General features: G+C 35.3%; 1 protein-coding gene and 1 pseudogene across 7 annotated transcripts in view; both read right to left on the reverse strand.

Moving 5' to 3' along the window:
- LRBA (LPS responsive beige-like anchor protein) overlaps window positions 1-25,126 on the reverse strand; it is a 768,738-nt gene that overhangs the window by 141,990 nt on the left and 601,622 nt on the right. For all 7 annotated transcript variants that reach the window (XR_012435154.1, XR_010586615.2, XM_015450901.3 and 4 more), the window contains one exon: window positions 8,758-8,910. Coding sequence is in view for 5 of the 7 variants with exons in the window: in XM_015450901.3 (XP_015306387.2) it covers window positions 8,758-8,910 (153 nt within the window). In the remaining 2 variants the exon portion in view is untranslated. The remainder of the gene's footprint in view (window positions 1-8,757; window positions 8,911-25,126) is intronic.
- Window positions 14,909-16,004, reverse strand: LOC135970848 (endonuclease 8-like 2 pseudogene; annotated as a pseudogene).

The raw sequence follows: 25,126 nt of genomic DNA on the forward strand, positions 1-25,126 counted from the left end.
AAGAGAAGGCAATGTGAAGATACAGGCAGACATCCTCTGGAGGGAATGTGATACTGATTTCAGATTTCTGAACTCTAGAACTGTGAAAGAATAAATTTCTGCTGCTTAAGCCACCAAGTGTTTACAGTAATTTGCTACAGCAGCTATAGGAAGCTAACATAATCCATTTAACAACAGAGCCAAAATATACATGAAGCAAAAACTGATAGAATTGAAAACAGCATTTGGAGACTTCAATATCCCACCATCAAAACAAAAACAAACAAACAAAAACAAAACAAACAAACAAAAAAACAACTAAACAGAAAGTCAGCAGAGGTATAGAATAGTTAAACACAAAAAACCAAGTTAATCAACTGACATCCACAGAACACTCAACAATAGCAGAATACCCATTCTTCTAAAGAGAACGTGAAGAATTCTCCCATGCTAGGTTGAAAACAAGTCTCAGTACATTTTAAGCAACTGAAATCATACACAGTATGCTCTCCAATCACAATGAAATCAAAAATAGAAAATACAGGAGAAAATTTGGAAAATACAGATTTGGAAAATACAGAAGGGAATTTTGGAAAATATTTGGAAACCAAGCAATGCACTTCTAAACAATCCATAAGCCAAGAAAGAAACCACAGGAATATTAGAAAATTGCATAAGCTGAATGAAAACAAGGAAACAAAATATCAAAATTTAAGAGACACAACAAAAACCACACATAAAGAGAAAATTGTAATTGGAAAAGCTGATATTGGAAGGGAAAAACTCAAATAAAAAAAGTAGTTTTCCAATTTAATAATTTAGTTAGAGTAAACTAAACCCAAATCAAGCAAAAGGAAAGAATGAATATTAGAGTAAAAACTCAACGAAAGAGACACCATAGAGGAAACCAGTGAAACAAAAAGTTGGCTCTTTGAAAAGACAACAAAATTGACAAACCTTTTTAGCAAGACTGAACCAGAAAAAAAGATAATACCAATTACCAAAAATCAGTATAAGTGAGGTAACATCATTACTAACCTTAGAGAAATTAAAATGATAAGTCATACTATGAACAACTTTATAAAAATAAAATTAGACAACTTAGATTAAATGGACAAATTCCAAGAAGGAAAGAAATTACTGACATAGATTCAAGAAAAAATTAAAAAATCTCGATAGACCTGTAAAAAGTAAAAAAACTGATTTGGTAATTTAAAATCTTCTCACAAAGAAAAGGCCATGCATAAATAGCGTCAGTGGTGAATTCCACCAAACATTTAATGAAGAAATAATACGTAGCCTTCACAGTCTTTCAAAAATATAGAGGAAGAAGGAACACTGCCATGTCTCATTCTACGAGACTAGTATTACCCTGATAATAAAGTCAGATGAGGATATCACAAGAAAACTACAAACTAATATTCCTCATAAATATAGATTCAAAAATCCTCAGAAGTAGTAATTCCTCAAGAAAATACTAACAAAACAAAAATCCAGGACATATCAAAAGAACTTAAAACATCTAAGTGTAATATATTCGTGAATGCAAGGTTGGTTTAACAACCAACCATCAATTTATGTAATACATCATATTTCACTTTTTTGTTTCTTGTTTGAAAATCTTTCCCTATTCCAATATTACATAGAAATTCTCCTGTATTATCCTGTTAAAGTTTATAGTTTAACCTTTATATGTAAAGCTTTAATATACTTTCATTTTGTTGTGGAATAAAATGAGGTTCCAATTAAATTTTTCCCCCATATATCTGCTATAGGTTGAATTGTGGCCGCTCCCCCCAAATTTTTATGTTACAGTCTCAACCTAACAGCACCTCAGAAGGTGGCCTTATTTGAAAATTGGGTCATTACAGAAGTTTTTATTTAGGATAGGTCATACTGGAGTAGGGTGAGTCCTTAATCTAATATGAATGGCGCTCTTATTAAAAGGGAAAATTTGGACAGACAGACATTCACAGAGGGAGGATGATGTGAAGAGACACAAGGAGAAGACAGCCATATATAAGCCAATCAGAAGGCTAGAACAGGTCCTTCCCTTACAGCATTTAGGAGAAACCAACCCTGCTAAACCTTGATTTCAGACCTCTGGCCTCCAAACCTGTGAGACAATAGATTTCTGTTGTTTCCACCCAGATTACAGTACTTTGTTATGGAAGCCCTAGGAAACTAATAAAATAACTATTTATCTCAGAATCCAAAATTGAAAAGAGGGGAGGGAGGGATAGCATTAGGAGATATACCTAATGTAAATGACGAGTTAATGGGTGCAGCACACCAACATGGCACATGTATACATATGTAACAAACCTGCACATTGTGCATATGTACCCTAGAACTTACAGTATAATAATAATAATAAAAAAGAAATAAAAGAAAAGTCCTTCCTTTCCCCACAGATCTGCAATACCAGCTCTATAATGGATGAGGTTTCTTTATATATCCTGGTCTATTTCTGGGTTCTCCGTTCACTTTTCGTGTACTACTTCTCCTTCCCTAATTACTATAGCTTTATAATAATTTTTGATATCTAGTAAAGCAAGTACCTCTGAAATCTGCTCTTGTTCTCTGAGAGGATTTTGGCCATAATGGTCCTTTGCTCTTTAAAATCAGTTTATCATCTTCCACCAAAACAAAGTAAACCTATTGATTGGATTTTATATTTTTATACTGACTTTATAAATAAATTTGGGGAGAATTAACAATCAATATGGTAAATCTTTTTTTTTCCTTTCATTTAGGTGTCCTTTGTTAACTAAAAATTTCACAGTAAATTACACATCATGGCTAAAAGCAAACCAAATAATAGTAATTTTAGACTCCTCATACCTATCTCCCTACATTCCCAGGGGATTTAAATCCAACCACTGCACTGGGAGTAAAGGAGATGAAGACATGAGAGGGAGATACCCTCAGCTAAGAATAATTATTCCCAACTGCAGCCACCATGGCTGTTTACATTCTTGGCCACATCATTATCAATATCGAAAATGAAAAGGAAACAAACAAACAAAAATTGAAAAAATCATGTTAGCTTCTGTCATTTCAATTTTCAAATTTTTTTTTTTTTTTAAATGTTGTCTGGTCAGTAGTCTTAAGAAAAGTTTTTAAATGTCATTTCCTCACTCTTGTTCAGTGGGGGGCATGAGATTCTGTCTCTATGCTGTCATCACTTGAGAAGTGTAAATTTTCCATTCAGAGAAAAAAGTTATACAAGATTGACCTGATTCATTCAGAGGTATAAGATCTATAAAGGTTTATGTTGAATAGATTTAAATATTAGCAATGATAGAAACCAGTTTCGATTTTAGTTCTTCATCAACCTTGTTTTTTCCTGTCAGGCAATACAATGAAAGGACAACATCTCTTTTAATTTGTCCACATACTCTCTAATGATAATGGAAAGCAGATAATATACTCATTTTATTTTTCTTTACCTTGTTAAGTGAGTACTATTTGTGTCACCATTACGAAACAGTGGAGGAGACAAAAGCTATAGAACATACAAAAAAGTAAATGTGATTTTAACTGGTAACCTTAGGACAATTCAACAAGAGAACGCTTCCTTTGCTAGATTCATACCACCTCCAGGCCTTGAGAAGCCTTCTATTTCAACAAGTTATCAAAGAGAAGGTAATCTCCAAAAGAATAGGGATATCGTCTCTTATTCATTGAATCTAACAGTGCTGGTCCATAAGCAAGCACTCAATAAATACATGTTAAATGAATTAACTATTATAATCTGAATCAGTTATGTATATTATATATCTTGTGGCTAAAACAAAATGCTCTACCTGTAAAGGCCAATTTTTAGTAACTTTGCCCAGAGTATGGTTTTCGTTGTCTCTTATTCAACATGAAACTTGAAGGTTATAAGAGGCAGTATAATATATAGGTCCAAACATTGACATTATATCATAAGAGACAGATGATGGGCATTCTGAACTCATAAATTTTTCTATTATTTGAAAGTATGAAAGCCTGTTTCTCATTTATATTTCTGATGCAGTATCTGAAATAAATTATTTTCCTAGTTCAGGTAATAGTAGATAACAGGGACCAATCTCAGGGACATAATTAAGACTGCTTTGGTTTTACCCTGATTCCAACTGTTCAGAACAAAATATAATTTACTTCTTTGAAAAACTAATGAAATTTAGGTGAATTTTCCTTTTAAAATATGTAGGATAGTATCCTGTGTTCATAAGCCCATCCACTTAGCCAATGTTCCAATCCTACATTTAGATCTTCATTACTTACAGAAAACTCTGAGGATAAAAGTCGTTGGGTAAGACAGTAGTTACGGTCCTCTAATATAAACAGAGAATGTAGCATTACTGGTTCACTACCAAAATCATGCTCCTAAAAATATCCTATCCTCTTGAATTAACAACCAAATACTTAAAAAAGACATGCTGGGTATCTTAACATGAGTATGTCAGTTAATTAATTCTCTGATCCCCTGCTACCAACCGAGTATTGTACAATCTGTTATTATTCACCGTCCCATAGATCATCTGTTCTTGGTGCTGGCTTGTTCCAGGAAGAGGGACAGCTGCAATACTATATCCCTGTTCAACCTGAGGACCATCTGACTTTAATTGTAACACACAGCTTGATATGGCTCTGGCTATGAGAAGCCGAAGTATCGTCTGTAATAATCTGGAAAAGCAGAAACCTGCCAACAGAGGGCTGAAAACAAGGATTGTGCTGTCTGGCTGCCTGACGGGCTGCAGGAAATATGATTAATGAGTAAGGTATAATGATATCAGGAACCCGATTAGCACCACAAAAAGGTCACAGATCAAAGTAGTATGCATTTCATGAGCTGCAATCATTGCATAAAATCTGTGGACTTGAAGTGGTAAACCAAAAAGAGGAGGGGGATGAAACCCTTATGTGACAACATGCTAACCAATACATAAGATACCACACTAACAATTTAGTCACTTGTAGAAAGTTAAAATTACAAAATGAATCAATATAGACTATACTGTAAGGAAACTTTGTTCATCAGAGGTGTAAAATAAATATTTTTGAATGAATGAATGTGGTATTAAAGTCTTTCATAAAGGCACATATACGTCAAATCAAGTATCTTTCCTAATTATGAATTAAAATGACCAGATATATACTCAACTCTACACTATGTTTGCATTTGAATTGCAGAGAATTTATATACAGTTCTGTTTAGGAATGTAAGCTAATTCAGAGTCTAAACAATGAAGACATCTATAAAACTCAAGCAGTAGGAACCACTGGGAAAAATATTAAGTAAACTTAATAATAATGTTATAACAAATGCACAGTTAATGCTGCAAAATATTATTTGGTATATAACCTTACAGTCATGCTCAAGTTTAGAGCATGGGTAGCCAAAATCCAAATCTAGTTGTAAAGCAATTTGGTAAACCACAATCTTCTTTTCTTAGTGCCCTTGTAAACCTGTCCCAAATAGGCCTGGCTCTTCTGGGGTGAAGGCAGTAGAAGGGTGGAGATGGGAGGTACTGTCAGGAGAGTGGCTTGCCTTAACTTATATAATTAAAGTTTTTAATTGTCAAAATATTGGTGAAAAACTTAATACAAAACTTATTCATATCTTTCTGCCTTTTAGAGCTCCTTTAAAGTGAAGTAAACATACTAACAAACTTCTTTATATTATTAATAATACTAACTATGGTAATGATTAACAGAAAACTGGTTGCCTTCAGACTTAAAATTTCAAGTCATATTTGAGAAAAAGTGTGTCAATAAAAAAAGATCAGAACATGATTTTTTTTTCTTAAAAGTATATTCACCAATAATGAGGATATTTTGTACCTTTTATATATTGTATAAATATTTCATATCTAATATTTAGTTAAAACATTTTTTAAACAGTGATTCAAAAGGCACCACTAAAAAACAAAAAATGGCTAGTTAAAAATATTTTCAAAATATATGTTGGATAAATGACTTTTATGGAGAATACACAAAGATCTCTTACAATTCAATAATAAAAAGACAACCCAATTTTAAAATAGGAAAATAATAAAAATAAAATAAAAAAAATATAAACAATTAAAATAAAATAAAATAGGCAAAATATTTCAATAGATACTTTGCCAAAGAACATATGTATATATGAGTAGCAAATAAGTCTGTGAAAAGATGGTTAACATTTTCATCACTAGGGTAATGTGAATTAAAATAACAATGACCTACCTACTAGAATGGCTAAAATAAATAAGACTGACAATACCAAGTCTTGGTAAGGATATGGAAAAACTGAAACTTCATACATTGTGGGAATACAAAATGGTAAATATTTTTATTACATGATCCAGGAATTCCTAGAAATCAACCCAAGAGAAATGAAAACAGATGTCCACACTAAGACTTACATGTAAATATTTATAATAGCCCAAACTGGAAAAAAAAGTTCATTAACTAGCAAAGACACTGTAAAATGTGATACATCTATAAAATGGAATACTATGCAGCAACACAAAGAAATTAACTACTGATATATGCACAACATGGATGAATCTCAAAAAACATCATGCTATCTGAAAGAAGACAGGCATGAAAAGACTACATATTGTATGATTCCATTAATATTAAATTTCTAGAAAAGCAAAACTATAAAGACAGAATCAGTGATTGCCTGGAGCCAGCAGTGGAAGCAGCAGCTATAAAGAGGCCCAAGGAAACTTTTTGTACTCATGTGAGTGTTCCAAAGCTGGATTACAGTGGCGGTTACACAACTGTATACATTTACTAAACTCCTTGAATTGCATACTTTAAAAGTTGAATTTTATGATATATAGATTGTACCTCAATGAATCTGTTTTAAAAGAAAAATCACTGAAAGAAAAAAGTTGTAGTATGAATGTACCTTCTATTCACTTCTGTGTGTCCCTGGAGAAAAAAAAACACATACGACCCTAGACACCTGCCGCATTTAAAGGTTTGACATTTCCTCCAGTATCTTTCAGAGCAAGCTTAGTCTTCATCTCTCACTTTAATCACAGAAACTTTGTGAGAATCTTTAAAAATTCTTGGGGTAAAAGTAAAATGCAACATGTTCCATAAGACTGTGATACAGTAATATTGTTTACTATTTTCTGAGTGCCTACTATAAGCCAGACAATATTCTAGGCATTTTACATACATAATTACAATTGTTTACTCATAATTTCAAAACTACAAATGAAGAAACCAAGGCTCGGAAAGGTTAAACTGCTAAGATCCCACAATCAGCAATATGATTGATAAAGGATTGGGAAATCTGGTCAGATTCCAAAGCTTACATATTCTTTCCACTTCCCTGCATCGTTTCCAGTGTATATAGAATGCAAAATTTCAATAATAATGAGACTGTAATAGGATCTGGAAGACAGGATTAATTGTTGGTATGAAAAGAAAGGAATGCCACATGAAAAAAAATGCAACAATTTTCCTTTTTTTTTTTTGAGACGGAGTCTCGCTCTGTCGCCCAGGCTGGAGTGCAGTGGCCAGATCTCAGCTCACTGCAAGCTCCGCCTCCCGGGTTTATGCCATTCTCCTGCCTCAGCCTTCCGAGTAGCTGGGACTACAGGCACCCGCCACCTCGCCCGTCTAGTTTTTTGTATTTTTTTAGTAGAGACGGGGTTTCACCATGTTAGCCAGGATGGTCTCCATCTCCTGACCTCATGATCCGCCCGTCTCGGCCTCCCAAAGTGCTGGGATCACAGGCTTGAGCCACCGCGCCTGGCCAATTTTCCTTTTTTATGTGTGAAGTAAAAACACAATGCAACTGAGATTTCACTTTTAACGTAGAGTACGGTAAACTTTCTACTTTTATTTTTTTAATTTTTTTTTTTTTTTTAATTTTGAGATGGAGTTTCACTGTGTCGCCCAGGCTGGAGTACAATGGGGTGATCTTGGCTCACTGCAACCTCTGCCTCCCAGGTTCAAGCAATTCTCCTGTCTCAGCCTCCCAAGTAGCTGGGATTACAGGCACCCGCCACCATGCCCGGCTAATTTTTGTATTTTTAATAGAGACAGGGTTTCACCATGTTGGGCAGGCTGGTCTCGAACTCCTGACCTCAGGTAATCCACCCGCCTTGGCCTCCCAAAGTGCTGGGATTACAGGTGTGAGCCACCGCACCGGGCCAAGATTCTATTTTTAAATACTAAGAATAAAGCTCCCTGATTCCAAACTTCTGTGAAATTTAAAAGGCAAAAAAAAAAAAAAAGTCATATTAATGTCTCAAAAAGAATACTGAACCCAGATATGAAGGACACTAAAGAGTCCACTAAAGAGTTGTTTGTAAGCACAAATTTAACGTGCTTTTAAGTTTCAACGTTTTCATATTCTCAATATTACATGAAGATTTCCTTCAAACGATAGATACAGGACGTATCTTGTTTCTTTTACGAAAATGTAAAATGGCCTTCTAACCTGGAACACAAAATTATGTTCCTTTCTTGGAAGAAGAAGCTCAAATTTGGAAAAACTTATAATTCCAATTTCACTTTTAATTTTCGCTTATTTTGAATTATCATGTATATATGAATGTAACTTAAATTCTGCATAAAATAAACTATTATTTTATATATCAATTCAATAACATTTCATAAAGTACATACAAGGATTCTTGAGCTATTATGTCACTTTCAGTTAGTCCTATCACCTACAGCTTTGTCCAGAAGAGCAAGGGTTAATGATTATACACCAACACATGAAAGATGCTTTGAGCAAAAGCTCATGACAGACAGAGTAGATGATTACTATCTTACCAATCTGTTTATGTGAACAAATTCTTCTGAGGTTTTGGCCCAAGGAGGAAGTTCAACATCAGACACTACTGTCCCATCATCCATCACTCCAAGATTATAATTATTGAAGTTGACAAACATCTCAGGGAGATAATAAAATTCAGGGATCAACTCCTATATAAAAATAAGAGACAATGTGATATTATAAACTGTAGGATACTGACTAGATATTCAAAAAAAGGACCTGATCATTTTCTATTGTTCAGAAGAACAAAATAAACACAGGGAATTTTTTTTCTTTGCATATCATAGCCCTGTCACAGTTTCTCATAAGGTAGATAGATCCTATCCAACCCAATTTAAATTACATCTTACTGGTATAAATACCTTTCACAGGCTTTCCTTCATGACATGTCTCATAACCTCAAAACTCTTAAATACAAACATTTTAGGAATAACTGAGGTTTGACAAGCTATAAACATAAATTACCATGCTGTAACAATAATGACAACCTAGCTAGATTTTTTATGAGGTATATGGAATTTTTGCCAGAAAAACCCAAAATCTTAATAAGCATTAAAATGCCACTGCCTTGGTCTCTTCATCAACCAGGAAGACAATTTATTACAGTTTAGCCATGGTTTGTTAGTACATTTTCCTCACATTTCAAAACAGTCAAGTTTAAAGACACCAACTCTGATAAAAGATGAAAATTTAAAATTAGTCTAGAAAATGACTTGCATGAGAAACTGAGTAAATTCAGTATGTAACTTTAATAATGACATTTAATAAGCAGAAAAATGCAGCTGTTTAGCCTTTTGTGTGTAATAAACCCCATATATAACTATTTCAGACGCTCTGTAGATCAGACTTGAAATCCAGTCTTGACATGGGTCAGTGGTTCAGTGGTCTTTCAGATACCCCCTCAGGGCCAGCTATGGCAGGCCCGGCTTTCCAAACAGTTGAGTAAAATAGGGAGGTCATCAGATTTTGGACAAGGTCAGTATGAACTTGCCAGAGCAGAGAAAAAAAATCCAGCAGGAATTAAGCTATTATCACCTCCATCATCCATGTGAAATGTTGCCTGACTTTGAATTGTACATCCTTTGTTTACAATCACAATAATTAACTAGGCAGGGTAGAAATGAGCTTGTTCTCCTTCCAAATGGCTGACAACCACCTGACCATTAGACTTAAAAAGTATTTAAACTGAACAATTTTTTTTTTAAAAAAGACCTTGTTTAAAGCTTAGCTATAAATAAAATTAGACTGTAATCACACAAAAATTTTAAGAGTCTCATCTTTGAAAACAATGCATATAATTCTAATTGACAAAAGGGGAAAAGGCAGATGTGTGTTATTTTATGAAGCAAAAAGCTATATCCAATTTGTCTGAGCTAACACTTATTGCATGGTATGAGTCATACTCTCATAGCATAAATAAATAAACTCAATAAACCTTATTACATTTAATCTCACAACCACTTTACAAAGTAAAGTATCATTTCTACTTAAAAAATGAACTAAGGCTCAAAAACATACTTTGTGCAAGGTTATCAGTTGAGATATTATAAATATGGAAGTTGGACCTGGATTTGTTTATAAAGCTTGTGCCCTTAGTCATCAAATAAGCCTGGGTTCTACTTACATAGTATATGCAGTGCTAAACATTTTAAATTAAGTTTTTAACTTATATACAAAGGGATTTTTAAAAAAGGAAAAGAAGCTCTAAACTTTTAGCATTTTCACGATGAGAAAACAACTGGCTATCCTGAATACATGTATCTTTCATATATATCTCTCTCTATGTATAGCAATTGTTACATAAATAAAATTAATTGAAAAAGATTTTTGTAATGTTGTGATTTATCCCAATAAAACACTACATAATTTTCTAGTATTAATTTGCAGAAGTGTGTATTCAGTTAATTTCCAGCTTTGACAAATTTTACCAAAATATGTTATTTTCACTTCATAATACCTGTGCTTTTGAAGATGAATGTTACCATTCCCAGGCCTTGTTTTACAATAAAGAGGGAGGAACATGCTTTCCTTGTTCATTGACAATCAAAAGCAGCATTTGCTTAATTAAATACTAGTTATTCTCATTTCAGTAATACCTGCTGCCCACTTCCACTCCCACTGACACTCTATCATGATTAGAAGATACTGTCTTTCTTTTGCTGGTTATACCTACCATGCTCTTGTTTTATAATTCTCCTAGATTCAAAACAATAATTATAATGGATGAATTGTAAGTGCTAGTTTTCCCCTGAGTTTTAAAACTTGAGAGATTAATCATTTCTATTGTAAATTTGAGATGCATAATGCATAGCAAAAATATACCTAAAAAGTACTCTTACCAACACCAATTCTAGGAAGCAGAATGGAACAAATGACATTTCATAGCAATTGTTACAAAAATGAAGTTTTCAATCATTCTAATATATAGCAACAAAATATTATGATTTTGTATATTTGTCTATATCTTCCACATCTGTTATTTCATTCAGGTTACTCAACAAATTGACAAAAAAATTATTTGCTCAAAACAAATATTCTCCACAAGTTTTTTGTTGTTGTTTTTTGGTTTTTGTTTTTTTTGGTTAAGAGACAGGGTCCCATTCTGTCACCCAGGTTGGAGTACAGTAGTGGCACAATCATAGCTCACTGTAACCTCAAACTTTAATCCATCTTTCCACCTTAGCCTTCCAAGTGGCTAGGACTATAGGAATACACCACCATGCCTGGCTAATTTTTTAATTTTTTTGCAGTGACAGGGTCTGGCTATGTTGCCCAGGCTAGTCTCAAACTCCTGGCTTCAAGCAATCCTCCCAAAAATATCTTTATTCCTGGCCCAATTTATTTTTAAATACAAATTTATTATGAATTATTATGTTACTTTAATATTGATACCGTAAACTAAATATAAATTCATTATTTTAAGTAGAAATTAAATGGAGCCAAACCACCCATAAAACAAAGAAGAATTTTTTAATAAGTGATATGAAGAAAGCAATTTCAAACTTTCAAGTCTTTCAGCTACATAATTTCTATCATGCTGGGAAGAAAGTAATGACTCATCAATTTCCATTTAATTACTATGGATTTTGTGATTTCCTAAGGAAACATTTTATGTAAATTTTATACAATGGACATTGTAAACATTTCAAAATTAAAAATGTAAAAACTAAAATTTAAGCTTTCAACATTTCACTTGAAATTTATCAAGATATGTATTTGTGTTTTACTCTACTTTTTCACCTCTGACTCCCTTCACCTTTAATTTTAAGAGAGTAGTCAGGCATTTCCTTTCTCAAGAACATTTGCAGGGTCCAGAGCAGAGGTCTCCTGAAGGCATCTTTCTTTTCTGTCTTGTGTGAATCTCTAAGCAAACAGAGAGTATGTGAGGTATCCAGGTGAAGGAGGAGTCACATGTTAGTATTTTTAAAGAAAGAGAAGCCAAAGAAGAGGCATAAATGTTTTCCAAGAGTAGGGAAGTAAGTTCTCAAAATCTACAGTCAGCTTTACCACCCCCCACCCCAGACTGGGGGAAAGGATAAGGAGAAGGGATGAAGAGGTTAGGCAGGAACCCAGAGGATGGGGAATGGTGAGAGGGTCACTATACGCCCATACAGTGCCTCAATGTGAATTAGAAAAAGGCAACACTTCTACGCTAATGTAGCCCTAAGAGAATTCAGCTTGGTAAATGGAGTAAATACAGGCTGGATTTTAGCTTCCGTTCTTTCTCTCAATCAAGTGCCCTTTCATGAAGAACAATCTGCCTACTGTACACAGTGGCCCCATGCATGGTGCACACAGGGAAGCTAGTCCCTTGGCACCATGGCTTTTGGCATCAGCAAATTATTTTCTAACACACTAACTTGGTAAAATCATCAGAGCTGCCTGCCTCCAAAAGACCATATGTATCTTAGACAATAAAGATATGACTAATGAAGAAAACGATGGACTAAAGATGTGAAGGCCAGTTTTCTAGGTATCGCATAAGCCTGGATTCTCATTCAAGCCTTGAGAAAAGAAGGTCTCTGCCCTACCAATCTAATAACTATGAAGGAATTTTTCACCAGCCTAATATGAAGAAGGGCTGAGTTCAAATTAGGATATTTCATGTACACTTGAGTTGGTGGTTATAATTTTATATCTATTTCAATAATGGTAAAAAGTTAGCAATATATTAACTGACAATATCTTTTTTTTTTTTTTTTTTTTGAGATGGAGTCTTGCTGTGTCACCCAGGCTTGAGTGCAGTGGTGCTATCTCAGCTCACTGAAACCTCTGCCTCCTGAGTTCAATCTCATGCCTCAGCTTCCTGAGTAGCTGAGATTATAGGCACCTGCCACCACACCTGGTTAATTTTTGTATTTTTAGTAGAGACGGGGTTTCAGCATGTTGGCCAGGCTAGTCTCAAACTTGTGACCTCAGGTGATCTGCCTGCCTCGGCCTCCCAAAGTGCTGGGATTACAGGAGTGAGCCACCAAGCCCAGCCAGGATAATATATTTCTAGGCCAGACACCATGGCTAAGGCCTGTAATCCCAGCACTTTGGGAGGCCAAGGCAGAAGGATGGCTTGTTTCCAGGAGTTCAAGACCAGCCTGAGCAACATGGCAAGACCCGTCTCTACAAAAAATAAAAAACTTTACCCAGGTATGGTGGTTATCACCTGTGCCTGTAGTCCCAGCTATTCGAGAGGCTGATGGGGAAGACTGCCTGAGCCCAGAAGGTTGCAGTGAGCTGTGTTCACACCACTGCACTCTACGTGACAGAGCGAGACCCTGTCTTAAAAAAAATACATATATACATTATACATATATATATAAAAATAACATGTAAACATGTCATTTTATGTATATATTTATATATGTATATACACACACAAAAAAAATGCAGGAAGAATTCAGTATGGGCAGAAATACAAGTAGAATGTAAATGTTATTTTTTATTAAAATAATAAAACTCACAAGAACCCCTCTTAATTATTTGATTTAAACCTTAGGTAGAAATGAAGGGTGATGTAGCACATCATTATCACAAAAAAGAAACCACATTTATTTAGTTCTTATTCTTTTTTGTTTGTTTGTTTAACAGAGAGATTTATTTTCATGTCACTGTCCTAGTTTCATTTACCTGTTGCCAACAACCTGAAGGAGTTTCTCCATAGCCCTTGATTCCTGAATCGTTCAACATATTAACAGCAACAGTCACAAATACATTGACTTAAGGAGTAAACAAGTAGCTTTTCTCTGCAGACCACTGAGCACCCCAGAAGGCGCAGCTCTCTGCTCCACTCCAGGCTCTTGGTGTCTGCGTCCAGCAGGAAGGACCTGGTAGGAGGCTGAACCCAAGCACCGCTCTCAGGCCACTCTATTCTCATCCCTGGATCCTCCAGGGGAACAAGAAAAAAAAAAAATTACTGTCTTCCTGCTTTCCAAAATGGAGGGCCTTAAAATCAACCAAAGTTGCAGAACAAAAACAACAACAACACAGGAGCTGGCTGGGTACAGTGGCTCACACCTGTTGTCCCAATATTTTGGGAGCCAAGGTGGGAGGATCGCTTGAGTGCAGGAATTCAAGACCAGCCTGGCCAACGTGGCAAGACCCTATCTCTATAAAAAGTAAACAAAAATCAGCTGGGCATCATGGCACATGTCTGTAGTCCCAGCTACTCTGGAGGCTGAGGTGAGGACTGCTTGAGCCTGGGAGGGCAAGGCTGCAGTGAGCTGAGTTCATGCCCCTGCACCCTAGCCTAGGAAACAGAGTTCAGCCTTGTCTCAAAATAAAAACCCCAAAAACCCCACATCAGCTGCAAAGCCATGTTTGGAGCACAGCTATTTCCCATAGGCTTTCTTTTTTCTTGCCCCATTGACTTCTGGGAGGTTTTCCCGTTACCCATCATCATGACTTTTCTCATCTTTCACAATGGCACAATTCAATAGGAAGAATTAACTGAACTATAAAAGGAAAAATAAAAACAAACCTAACCCTATGAAAACTCTGCCTTCAACATAACTCCAGGGAGATGACTATTATAATACTGGCACCCCTGACCCACACTATGCTCTGCACACCATCCCTGCCCATATCCTCCTCTCTAGACACTTAGACATCAGGTTCCCCAAGAGGCAAGATTCCATGAAGAGCACCCCGAGTTCCTTAGAAGAACTGGCGCTGCTCTGGCTACTCTGACAACGGAGGCTGGCATTGTGGGCACCACCAGGTGAGCCTCTGGAACCCTCCTGAAGGCCCAAATGGCTTCTTTATGACCTGGTGGCCAGCAAGGCACTGTTCTTTCTGGTAGACCTGCATGTGCTGCGGTTTGCTCTGGAACTTGCCCTGCAGCTAGCCTGTACTGAACTCTACCATGCGATCCACCAGGGCCTCCTGACATGGAGGCACTCAGGACTGAACCAAGAGAAAGGGGATGGATGCCAGCTCTGTATAAGACTTCATTCTTAATGATGTTCCCTAGCCCTGAGAAGTATTTCTGGTCCAACGGTGTATAGCAGACAGGTTGAGCCTGGCCTACAGCTTCCAAGGCTTGTCCTCAATGGAACTTCTCAGACAGGATGTCACAGGTGGGTGTGACCTCTGGGGAAGAGCTCCAAGACATCTGACAATTATAAGATGCCAGGAAACCACCACCACCAAAGTACAGGACCAACCTCGGGGCAGGTTCCCTCCAGTACCCACTCTTGCTGGCTTTCTTAGTTCTGGAGAAATCGTTCACCCAAATGCTGCCAAACAAACAAGAGCTGACACGCAGCCACCTCCCAGCATCTCCTGCAGGTGTGTCTCCTTCCAAACATTCGTAATCATCCTCTCCCTGGGGGACGAGTTCTGCGGACAGTGAGAAGGCATCAAGGGTCTTCTGCCCAGTGGGCTCCCGGGCCTGCTTTGGGTCCACAGTCCCTTCCTTCTGCGTTTCTTTCCGTGGAGGCTCTGGCGGTGGGCTGTTGCCAGCAGGCCCCATTTCTTCACCTGGATCACATCTAAGGAATAATTTCTTTCCATGGACCTGGGTGTCCTGGAGCCACAGAGACTGCAGGCTTACTGTTGCCCCTGTCTTGATCACCTGCTTGCCCACAAAAGGGGAGACCAAACGGTGAAATGTCCTCACCAACGGCTCTTCTGGCATCCCAGCTCTGGGTGGGCAGCCTCTGGGCCCGACCCAGCACCACTGCAGGGCCCGTACAGCAGCTCCAGCACCCGGCAGAGATTTCTCAGCACCTCTGCACACGCGGGCTCCCTCCTGCTAGGGCTAGGGGACGCCCCTGTAGGTTAGTTCTTACTTTGTTTGTTTGTTTGTTTGTTTGTTTTGAGACGCTGTCTCGCTCTGTTGCCCTGGTTGGAGTGCAGTGGCGCGATCTTGGCTCACTGCAAGCTCCGCCTCCCAGGTTCACGCCATTCTCCTGCTAGTTCTTACTCTTTAGAGAGAACTGTTTTAGGGTCTGCGATACATAATATGAGTGTTGCCCCCACTCCAGAATACAGATCTAAATCAGTAATAGAGAAAGGATATATTTTTAAGAGAAAATAGTTGTGAAACCAACTAGCACTCTAGAAATTCAAATGAGAAAATTATGACTAAAAGTTGGGGTGACCAGAGAAAACTTTAGGGAAAAGTAATACATTGTATTTCCCTAACACAGAACTCATCAATCTGTATTATAACTGCTTGCTTGTTTGTATCCCCTTCTAAATGGAAGGAGCCATGAAACTGAGGACTTTACACGTGAATTTAAAATATGACAAGCATTTCTAAGAAACTAATACTGAGGAGAGAGATTATTAAGATTTTACATACAGTGTGAAGAACATCAAATTAGCACAATTAAATAAGAGAGTGAACATATATACAGCAAATCCTCACTTACTGTCATCGACAGGTTCTTGGAAATTGCAACTTTACATACAATGGCATATAACAAAACCAATTTTCCCACAGGCTAGTTGATATAAATGAGTTCAGTTCCTATGGCATATTTTGGCTGCCACAAAAACATCGCCAAACTTCTAAACAAGAGACCCAAAACACTTGTAATATTAAATATTGAAATAAATGTGAGCTATATATACATCTAAGGAAGATGAACAAACACAAGATAATTATTTACCCATTTATTCCACATCAGGGTTGCAGGTGGCCTACACCTACCCCGGCAACTCAGAGCGCAAGGCAGGAACCCATGTTGCCTTGGACAGGACACCAGGTGCCATCCCATAGCAGGACACCAGGTGCGCGCGCACACACACACACACACACACACACTCAGGCGGGAACCATGTAGACACACCAATTCACCTCATGTGTACATCTTTGGGACGTGAGAGGAAACCAGAGTACCCAGAAAAACACCACACAGACATGGGAAGAATGTGCAAACACCACACAGACAGTGGCCCCGGTCATGAATTCATGTTTTTTTCTCACCAGCGATATAACAAAACATTGAATGAAATGACATTATTTGAGGACATGCTGTACTTAAACTATATTGCAGTCTCATCACAACAAAATCTGCATGAATAAGTGATGAGAGTTCACTACTCTCTTAATATGAAATAAACATGCTGAACTCAACTGATATATACCAATATGTAACAAAATAAATAAGCGTATATACAGCCAAAATCTTACTGTGGATGACAATGGCATTTAAGTTATACAGTAGAACTCCAACTTAATACTAAAAGCATCTTTCTAAGAACCATGTCTTGATACGACACTAAATCTAACAGTTCAAAATTATCTCTTTTGACAGATGAAATGTAGTAACAGAGTCAAAGATTATGCCTTTCTAATACTTTTAATGCACATTTACAAAGTGAAGTATGTTTTATATTCATCAGAACAGAACAGTCAGTTCTGGATAAAAAACACATGTTCAGCAGTTCTTTAAAACATCAGTGGAAAATGATAAGTAAACAACACTGACAGAAGACAGATACATTTACAATTCACATTTTCTTCTGGCTTGCTCACAATAATTTTAATCTCTATCACTTAATTAGGTAGATGAGTCTTAGAGGCAGGTAGCATGGCCAACATTTAGTGTATCATCTCCTAAGATAAAAATTTGAAAGGTTCAACCAGAGGTTATACCACAGTTCAGGATAAGCCCATTGCTTTGATCACAAATCCCAAGGCTTTCACGGCATAATGACAAGGATTGGTTGTGACCACACATATGCTTTAGTTTTCTTTATTAAGGTATAATTTCCACTGATACGAACAATCTTTGCAGCCAGGCTATATGATTCTCCTTTTAGTAGTCACCAATTGTATGCACTGAACTAAACCCACCACTTCAATATATTGGGGCAAACATACCAACTACTAATCTATCAACCAAAAAGAAACAAGATAATCAAAATAGAAATAAAAATGAAGAAGCTCCTTTTTAATTAAAATTAAACATTTATTTTATTTTTCCTAAATATAAATTCCTGACAACTCAAATAGAAACATGATAAATTAGAAGTTAACTAATTTAAGGTGCACTGCTTAGGAATACTGACAGTAAAAAAATGTGAAAGCAAAATTTTAGCTTTTCACCACTGAAAAAATGATTTAAAAAACTGAAAATAAGCTTTCTTAAATAACAAAAAAGAGCTGATTAACAATATATTATAAAAATATAAGGTGCATGCTTTGATACATTTTAATTTTCAAGTATTTATTTTGTTAGCCCGTAAGTAATAAAACTTTTAAAACATTCACTAGAGATCAAGTACAGTGAATTGCATTTATAATAGTTATTTTAAATCAACTGCATATCTGAAAGCTTTTAAGTTGATATTTAAATTTAGTTTGTCCTGATTTGGTAGATAAAATGCTATTTTTCTCTACAGTAAAAGAAAAACAATCATTTTCAAAACTGGAAAAGAAAAAATAATCTATAATCCTTCCAGACCAACCCTATAAATATTATGTGGTTTTTAGATATTATAAAACTGTTATTTCAAATGCATTACAATAAAGAAAAATCAAGGGTTACAAATCAATAGATAAATGATAATCTATTTCAGTCTGATATAGTAGAAAGAATAATTGGGTTTAAGTCTTGTCTACTCAACTTACTGTCACATGCACTCAAATAAATTTAATTTCTGTGACCCTTACTCACCTCAATTGCCATTTCAAAACCACAGGGTTTGTTGTGAGGCTCATATGGGATTATATGGAATTCTATATATAATAAGATTTTATTATCATTAGTAGGATTCACGATAAAAATCCCAAATTACAGACGCAATTTGCCTAAATCCTAAAGCCAACAGGTCATTCACTGAATTATGCCCATTTATAAAAGCATTTAACATAATTCTAAGAATACTTAACAAAACTTACTTTCAAAAATATATATGCCCACAAAAGTATTTGAGACTTAATAGTTCCTGCCAAATAACTATGACATTCAAAACAAATATATTATCTTTTTTATTAGCAATGACAGTAGGGCTTAACATGCTTCATATTATGATAAATATCCCCAATAATTTATGGTTCTCTCTTGCTTTCAACACATTTTTCACTTCCATGTTTGAAATGGACATCTCCATTGGGCCTTTTGCTGTTCTAGATCCTTATCTCCAAATAAATTATAATTTGGAGAGAAATAATGGGCATTAATAATGCAAACAAAAGGTGAGTTGTAACTGCCGTAAGAGAAGATGCAAATAAAATGTGCACCTTAAACCTTTTCTGGAATAATTGGTAGATATATATTTAGTATGGGAGAAGGACCACTCATCTCAGTTCTAAGAACACATTAATGAACAGTCTACATTTTTTAGTTGAACAAGAAATATGATAAGGTCACCAGTCTAAAAACAAATCACACTTGACAGATGTATGCATTTTTATAATTCTGGAAGATATGACTATTTTCCAAATGTCTTAACAGGGTTTTAATTTTTCTGTATGGTATGTAAATAGCATGAGAAGAAAAATATTCAGGGTTTCAAATAATTTTTATCAATGAGCAAAATGTAATTCATTGTAGACATGAGTACAAACTTCAACACTTAAATAAATTAGCACAAAGGTTCATCATTAAACCCTTAGCCCTTGAGGAAAAGGGCTAAAGAGATGTGGCTAAATTAACAAATCATAAGTTATGTATAAGTTACGTATAAAAGCAAGGATAAACAGACATATTTGAGCAAGTTTGAGCTCACTGATGAAAAGAAGAGAGGCTGGCAAAAAAACAGAAGGAGGGAGGGAAGATAGGAAGGAGAAATGAATGAGCACTTAAGTTGAAAATGTGCAAATGCATGAATAAGGATAAGATTTTAATTTTACTTTCAGCATTTTTTAAAACTTTAAATTATTAAAAAAGATGTCTGAGAACAGAGTGAAGATGTTTTTGCTAAGAAATAAAATTACTAAATCATCGAAGTTTAAGTTTAAAAACTAAATAATTAAGAAATACATTTCCATCAATTATGTTCTATTAACTGTAGCTAAGCATTTTCTTATAAATGGGCCTAATGCTGATGATATCAGCATCCATGGAATGTATTAACATGGTAGAAGATGTGCTGCTAAGGGAAAAAAGAAACCTAATTTATCTTCAGATTGCAGACCTCTGGGATTTCTGAGGTAGTAGAGGGCAAGTCAAAGGTCTCATGTTTTACAAATCTCACAAGCCACAAAACCATTCTATGATCACCTCCACTATACATTATTATTCAACATGCATACGTACATTTAAAACTTTTTAAGGGTTAAATATTAAATTATATATGAGCTCATAGAATATTACTGCATAGTCGTTTTTTTTTAAATAATATTTAGTATCTCTTAGGACTTAATTGCATTCTATTTACTTAACTATAAATAGAGAATAAACTTTACTAACCCTACCAACGTCATAACTTAATACACTCACCACTAATGATGCACATTAAATTGTAAAATAGGTTTTAAATGAAAAATCCAAGATATGACCAGTGATGGTATGTCCATGTTTGCAAGGCTATCACAGTAATAAAATGTAGAAAACTGAATCATTAACAACTTGTGGTCAACATCTGACATCCAGCTACCAGTTCTCTTGTGGACAGAAAATCTCATCCTAAAAAATGAGATGTTAGTAGTCCCACTCCGTATCAGGAACATATCCATTTGAATTTTGCTGTGCCCTTCTGGCTGGAATAAGCATACACTCTCTATTTTCTCCTCAAACTACCTCGCTCTTTTTCCCAGGCTCTTTCACTTACTCTTAGAAAAGCTTTATGCCTCCTGTCCCTTACAGTCAACCAAATGCTCATTTGTTTGCATCTCTTTAATAGCTGTGACACAGATCAGGCAGACTGCAAAGTCAATCATAACTATTATCTTGCTGAACTGGCTTATAGAATTAACTCAAGCATTTTTAGACTATTACCAAAGGCCTTCATGTTAGACTCAACTGCCTTTCAGAATCTCTGTTTCTATGTTTTCTACACACCCGAAACATAAGACCAATTAACAGATCAATAAGCATTTCCCAATGTGCCAAACATCTTTTCTGAGCTTTGCTCATGTCACTTCCCTTGCTCAGAACACTCTTCCTCATTTCATCACGTTATTATGCAATACATATTTAATTTAGTGCCTGCTACATTCCAAACACCTTTGTAGATTCTAGGGATAAACCAATGAGCAAAACAGTCAAAAATTTAGGATCTCATGGAGCTAATGTTCAAGTGGGATATGACATAATAAACAAATCAATAAGCATAAGATACATATGTCAAATGGTGAGTGACATAAAGAAAAATGAAGTCAGGGAGTAAGTAAAAGTGCATGAGGTGAGGGGAGCAATTTTAAATAGGGAGGACAGAGAAGGCCTTACTGAAAAGGTGACATTTGGGCAAAAACCTGAAAGGGAAGAAGAATGAGTTCTTAAAGACAACTAAAACAAATGCCTCAGGTGAAAGGAAAAGGAAAACCAAAGGTGCTGAGGTGGAAAGTACTTGAAGGACACCAGTAGACCCTGTTTAGCTAGAACAGAGTGAATGGGGTGGCAAACAGAAGAGCTCAAGATGCAACAGGATTTTGGAAAGGGGTTAAGTGGTGTAGGGTCTTACATTGCAAAGATCTCAGCTTATACTCAAATAGGAAACCATTTACTATATGGGGAAAACTGGAAGAAGAATAGCTTTGAAGAAATGAAGATCAGGAATTTAGTTTTGAACATGTCAAATTTAAGATACAGTTTATATATTCAAACGGAGATGTCGAGGAGGTAGTCAGATATCAGGATAAACATACAGGCTAGAGACATAAATGTGGGAGGTCTGTTAGACTCTCTTGCATCCCTTAAGATACAGCTTAAAAATCACTTATTCTGTAAAGTCATTTGCAATCCCATCTCCCCCAGTCAGAATTAATTTAATTTTGTTTATATCTTGCTATAGCACTTATCACTATCTAATTTGTACTAAAAATTATTTTATATATGCCTGTCTTTTTCATCTGGAGAGATATGCTAACTAAAGAACTATGTCTATCTTATTCTTTTAATTCTAAATGCACTCTATATTAAATATAGTAAATAACCAAAAAATGCTAGCCTAACTAAACGTGTTTTGGGGGATTTCAATTGATTTCTCATAGTTTTCTTCTTAAAGGCAGGGAGCTAAATATCTATGACCTAACAAAACTTGTTCTTTCTTCTGTGTTATATATATATATATTCCCAAGTCAAATTTAATCTTTCACTCTTTCTCTCTCATCTCACAAGACAAATCACCAAATCCTAGCAGTTACCTTCTAAATATGTCTTAAATTTATCCACATTTTTCTAGCCCCACTGGCACTACTGAATATAAGCCTTCACTGCTCCTTGCCTAATTAACAACTTAGGCAAGGATCTGAAACGGATCCACTCTGGGCCATCGACAAGGGCAATACATATTTCAACACCAATCACAGTGATGTCTTAAAAGCACAAAATCTACTCATGTCACTTGTCTGCTTCAGACTCTCCCAAGTCTCCCCACTGCACCCAAGATAAAGTTCATCCTCTTTCACAAAGCAGAAGGTCCCCCATGATTGGTCCTGAATTTCCTCTTTCCTCTTCCTTCTCATCATTTCAGATGCTGTATCCATGAGCCCAAGGAGCATGAGTCTACTGTACTAAACTGTTTGGACTTGTTTTATTGTAGGTATCTCCCCTACTGCAAAAGTCCACTGAAGGCAAGAGTTATGTCATATTTGGTGCTATATCACAACCAGAGTCTGATAGTGGATAAACATAATTAAAATACAAAATTTTAAAAGTAAAGGATATCTCAGGGTTCCTCCAAACTTTTTAATCTAATTTACTTTTGTACAGCTTATATTTTAATAATATATTATTATATTAAATTCAGGGTTTCTGAAAAAGTATGGTTCTCCAACAACCTCTGTTTCAGATCCAGTTACTACTGTCCCCATTCCAAAGTAATGAACCGGGGTGACATTTATGATTCCTTCTATGTTCTAGTACAGAGTAGTAATCATTTCTACAGTACAGAAAGAAAAGAATTTAAACTGCAGCAAGTCAGATTGTACTTCACCATTAGATTGAATTTATCGACACTAAAGGTATCTGAAATGAGTACACAACCTCAAGAGGAAGGGAAAAAAATCAATGACAATAAATTGCCTAGAAAAGTTTAGATATTTGCCCAATATTTAGATGTAACTGTCTAGTCAAATTCATTTAAACTTCATGAGTCTGTAATTTGTTACATAAAATTTGGTCATAATAATTCAAGGTTCAGGTTGAAGAAAATAATCTATTCTGAACCCCAGTTTCTAAATTTAAGTGAATTTTAAAGATTTAAAACACAGAATCTACTGTGGATTTTAAAATATTATTTATTACAGTGATGATTCTCCAACCCAACTTTAATACTTTGCATTTCAGTCTTCAAGATTACAGATTGTTGGTACTAATTATCTGTTTATTTTTAGATGAAGTACACATCAGAAACATCATTGTTTAAAAAGAGTGAAGGCATTCTTTCCATAAGCCCAAACTATCGCTTGATGTGATTCCAAAACAACGCCCTAAATCTGCACTGCCCAATACAGCAGCCACTAGCCACAAATGGCTATTGAACACAAAATGTGTTGCAACACAAAATGTGTTGCTAGTCTCAACACAGATGTGTCATGTAAATAGAGAAATGTTAAGTATAAAATACCACTGGAAGACTTAGTATCAAAAAATGTAAAATATCTAACAATTTTATATTGATTATATATTGAAATAATATTTTGGAAATATATGGTTAAGATAAATTATTAATTTTTTTTTACTTTTAAAAATACGACTATGAAATCATTTAATTACATAGGTGGCTTATATTTGTGGTTTGTATTATATTTCCATTGGAGAGTAGCTCTAAGCCTACTTAGAAAACTGATCAACACTACTGATCTGCTTCTTCAGGCAGAATAAAGGCCATCATTGAGAGGTCAGATCTGAAATGGAATCACCAATGATGCAGAGAAATACAAATGATACACAAAACTTTAAAAACGGTAAACTGTACTATAAATAAAAGATTGCTTTAGTGTAAAAAAAAAAAAAGGTCTCTTTCTTCTTTAAAATAAAAATAATTAACATTTTTAACCTTTATTTCATAGGAATAACCTCAATTTTGGGTAATATTCTTTGAGTATTGGTAAAATTTAAGAAATAGGGATTTTAAGATACTAAAGTAACAACTCCCCCTCAGCAAAACAAAAAACAAAAAACAAGTTACCAGAAATGTTACCTTCTTCTTCTTTTTTTTCTTTCTGAAAAAATTTAAATCTTCTACATACCTTACATTTCATTTTTGGAAAATCTCACAAAAACATTTTGCAGAATGTATACTATATTAATCAGGCAAGGTATGCTTTAGGATCTACTCAATAAAATGATTCCTACCACCCCACCATCATATTTCACCATCTGCTCTCTACTGTTTAACATTTCTTTAGTATTTCTAGGAACTCCAGCAAGACAATACAAATAAAGTTGACAATTATAACTAATAATGATTCTACCTGAAATATGTGAAAGCTGAATGAAATATTTATGTTATTATAGTAATTTAAGTGTGTTCTTATACATTTATCTTTATTATAATAATTTAAATATGCTTTCTAAGGTGTCAAAATGTAACATTTTAAAAATAGGATCAAAACAACAACAGAGGCATGATTAAATCCCTCCTGTTTTAGAAAGACCAACCAATAGGAGGTTCTTTAAATAGCCTATATAACCATATATTATATAGTTGTCAAAGTATTTGAAAGTCACTAAGTTTTAGGGCCCTAATTAGCTGGTTATCAATATAAAAATGGGGGTAATTTATCAATGCCCTACTTACTATCCTACAGAT

Source organism: Macaca fascicularis, chromosome 5, assembly GCF_037993035.2.
Source record: "Macaca fascicularis isolate 582-1 chromosome 5, T2T-MFA8v1.1".
Lineage (NCBI taxonomy): Eukaryota > Metazoa > Chordata > Mammalia > Primates > Cercopithecidae > Macaca > Macaca fascicularis.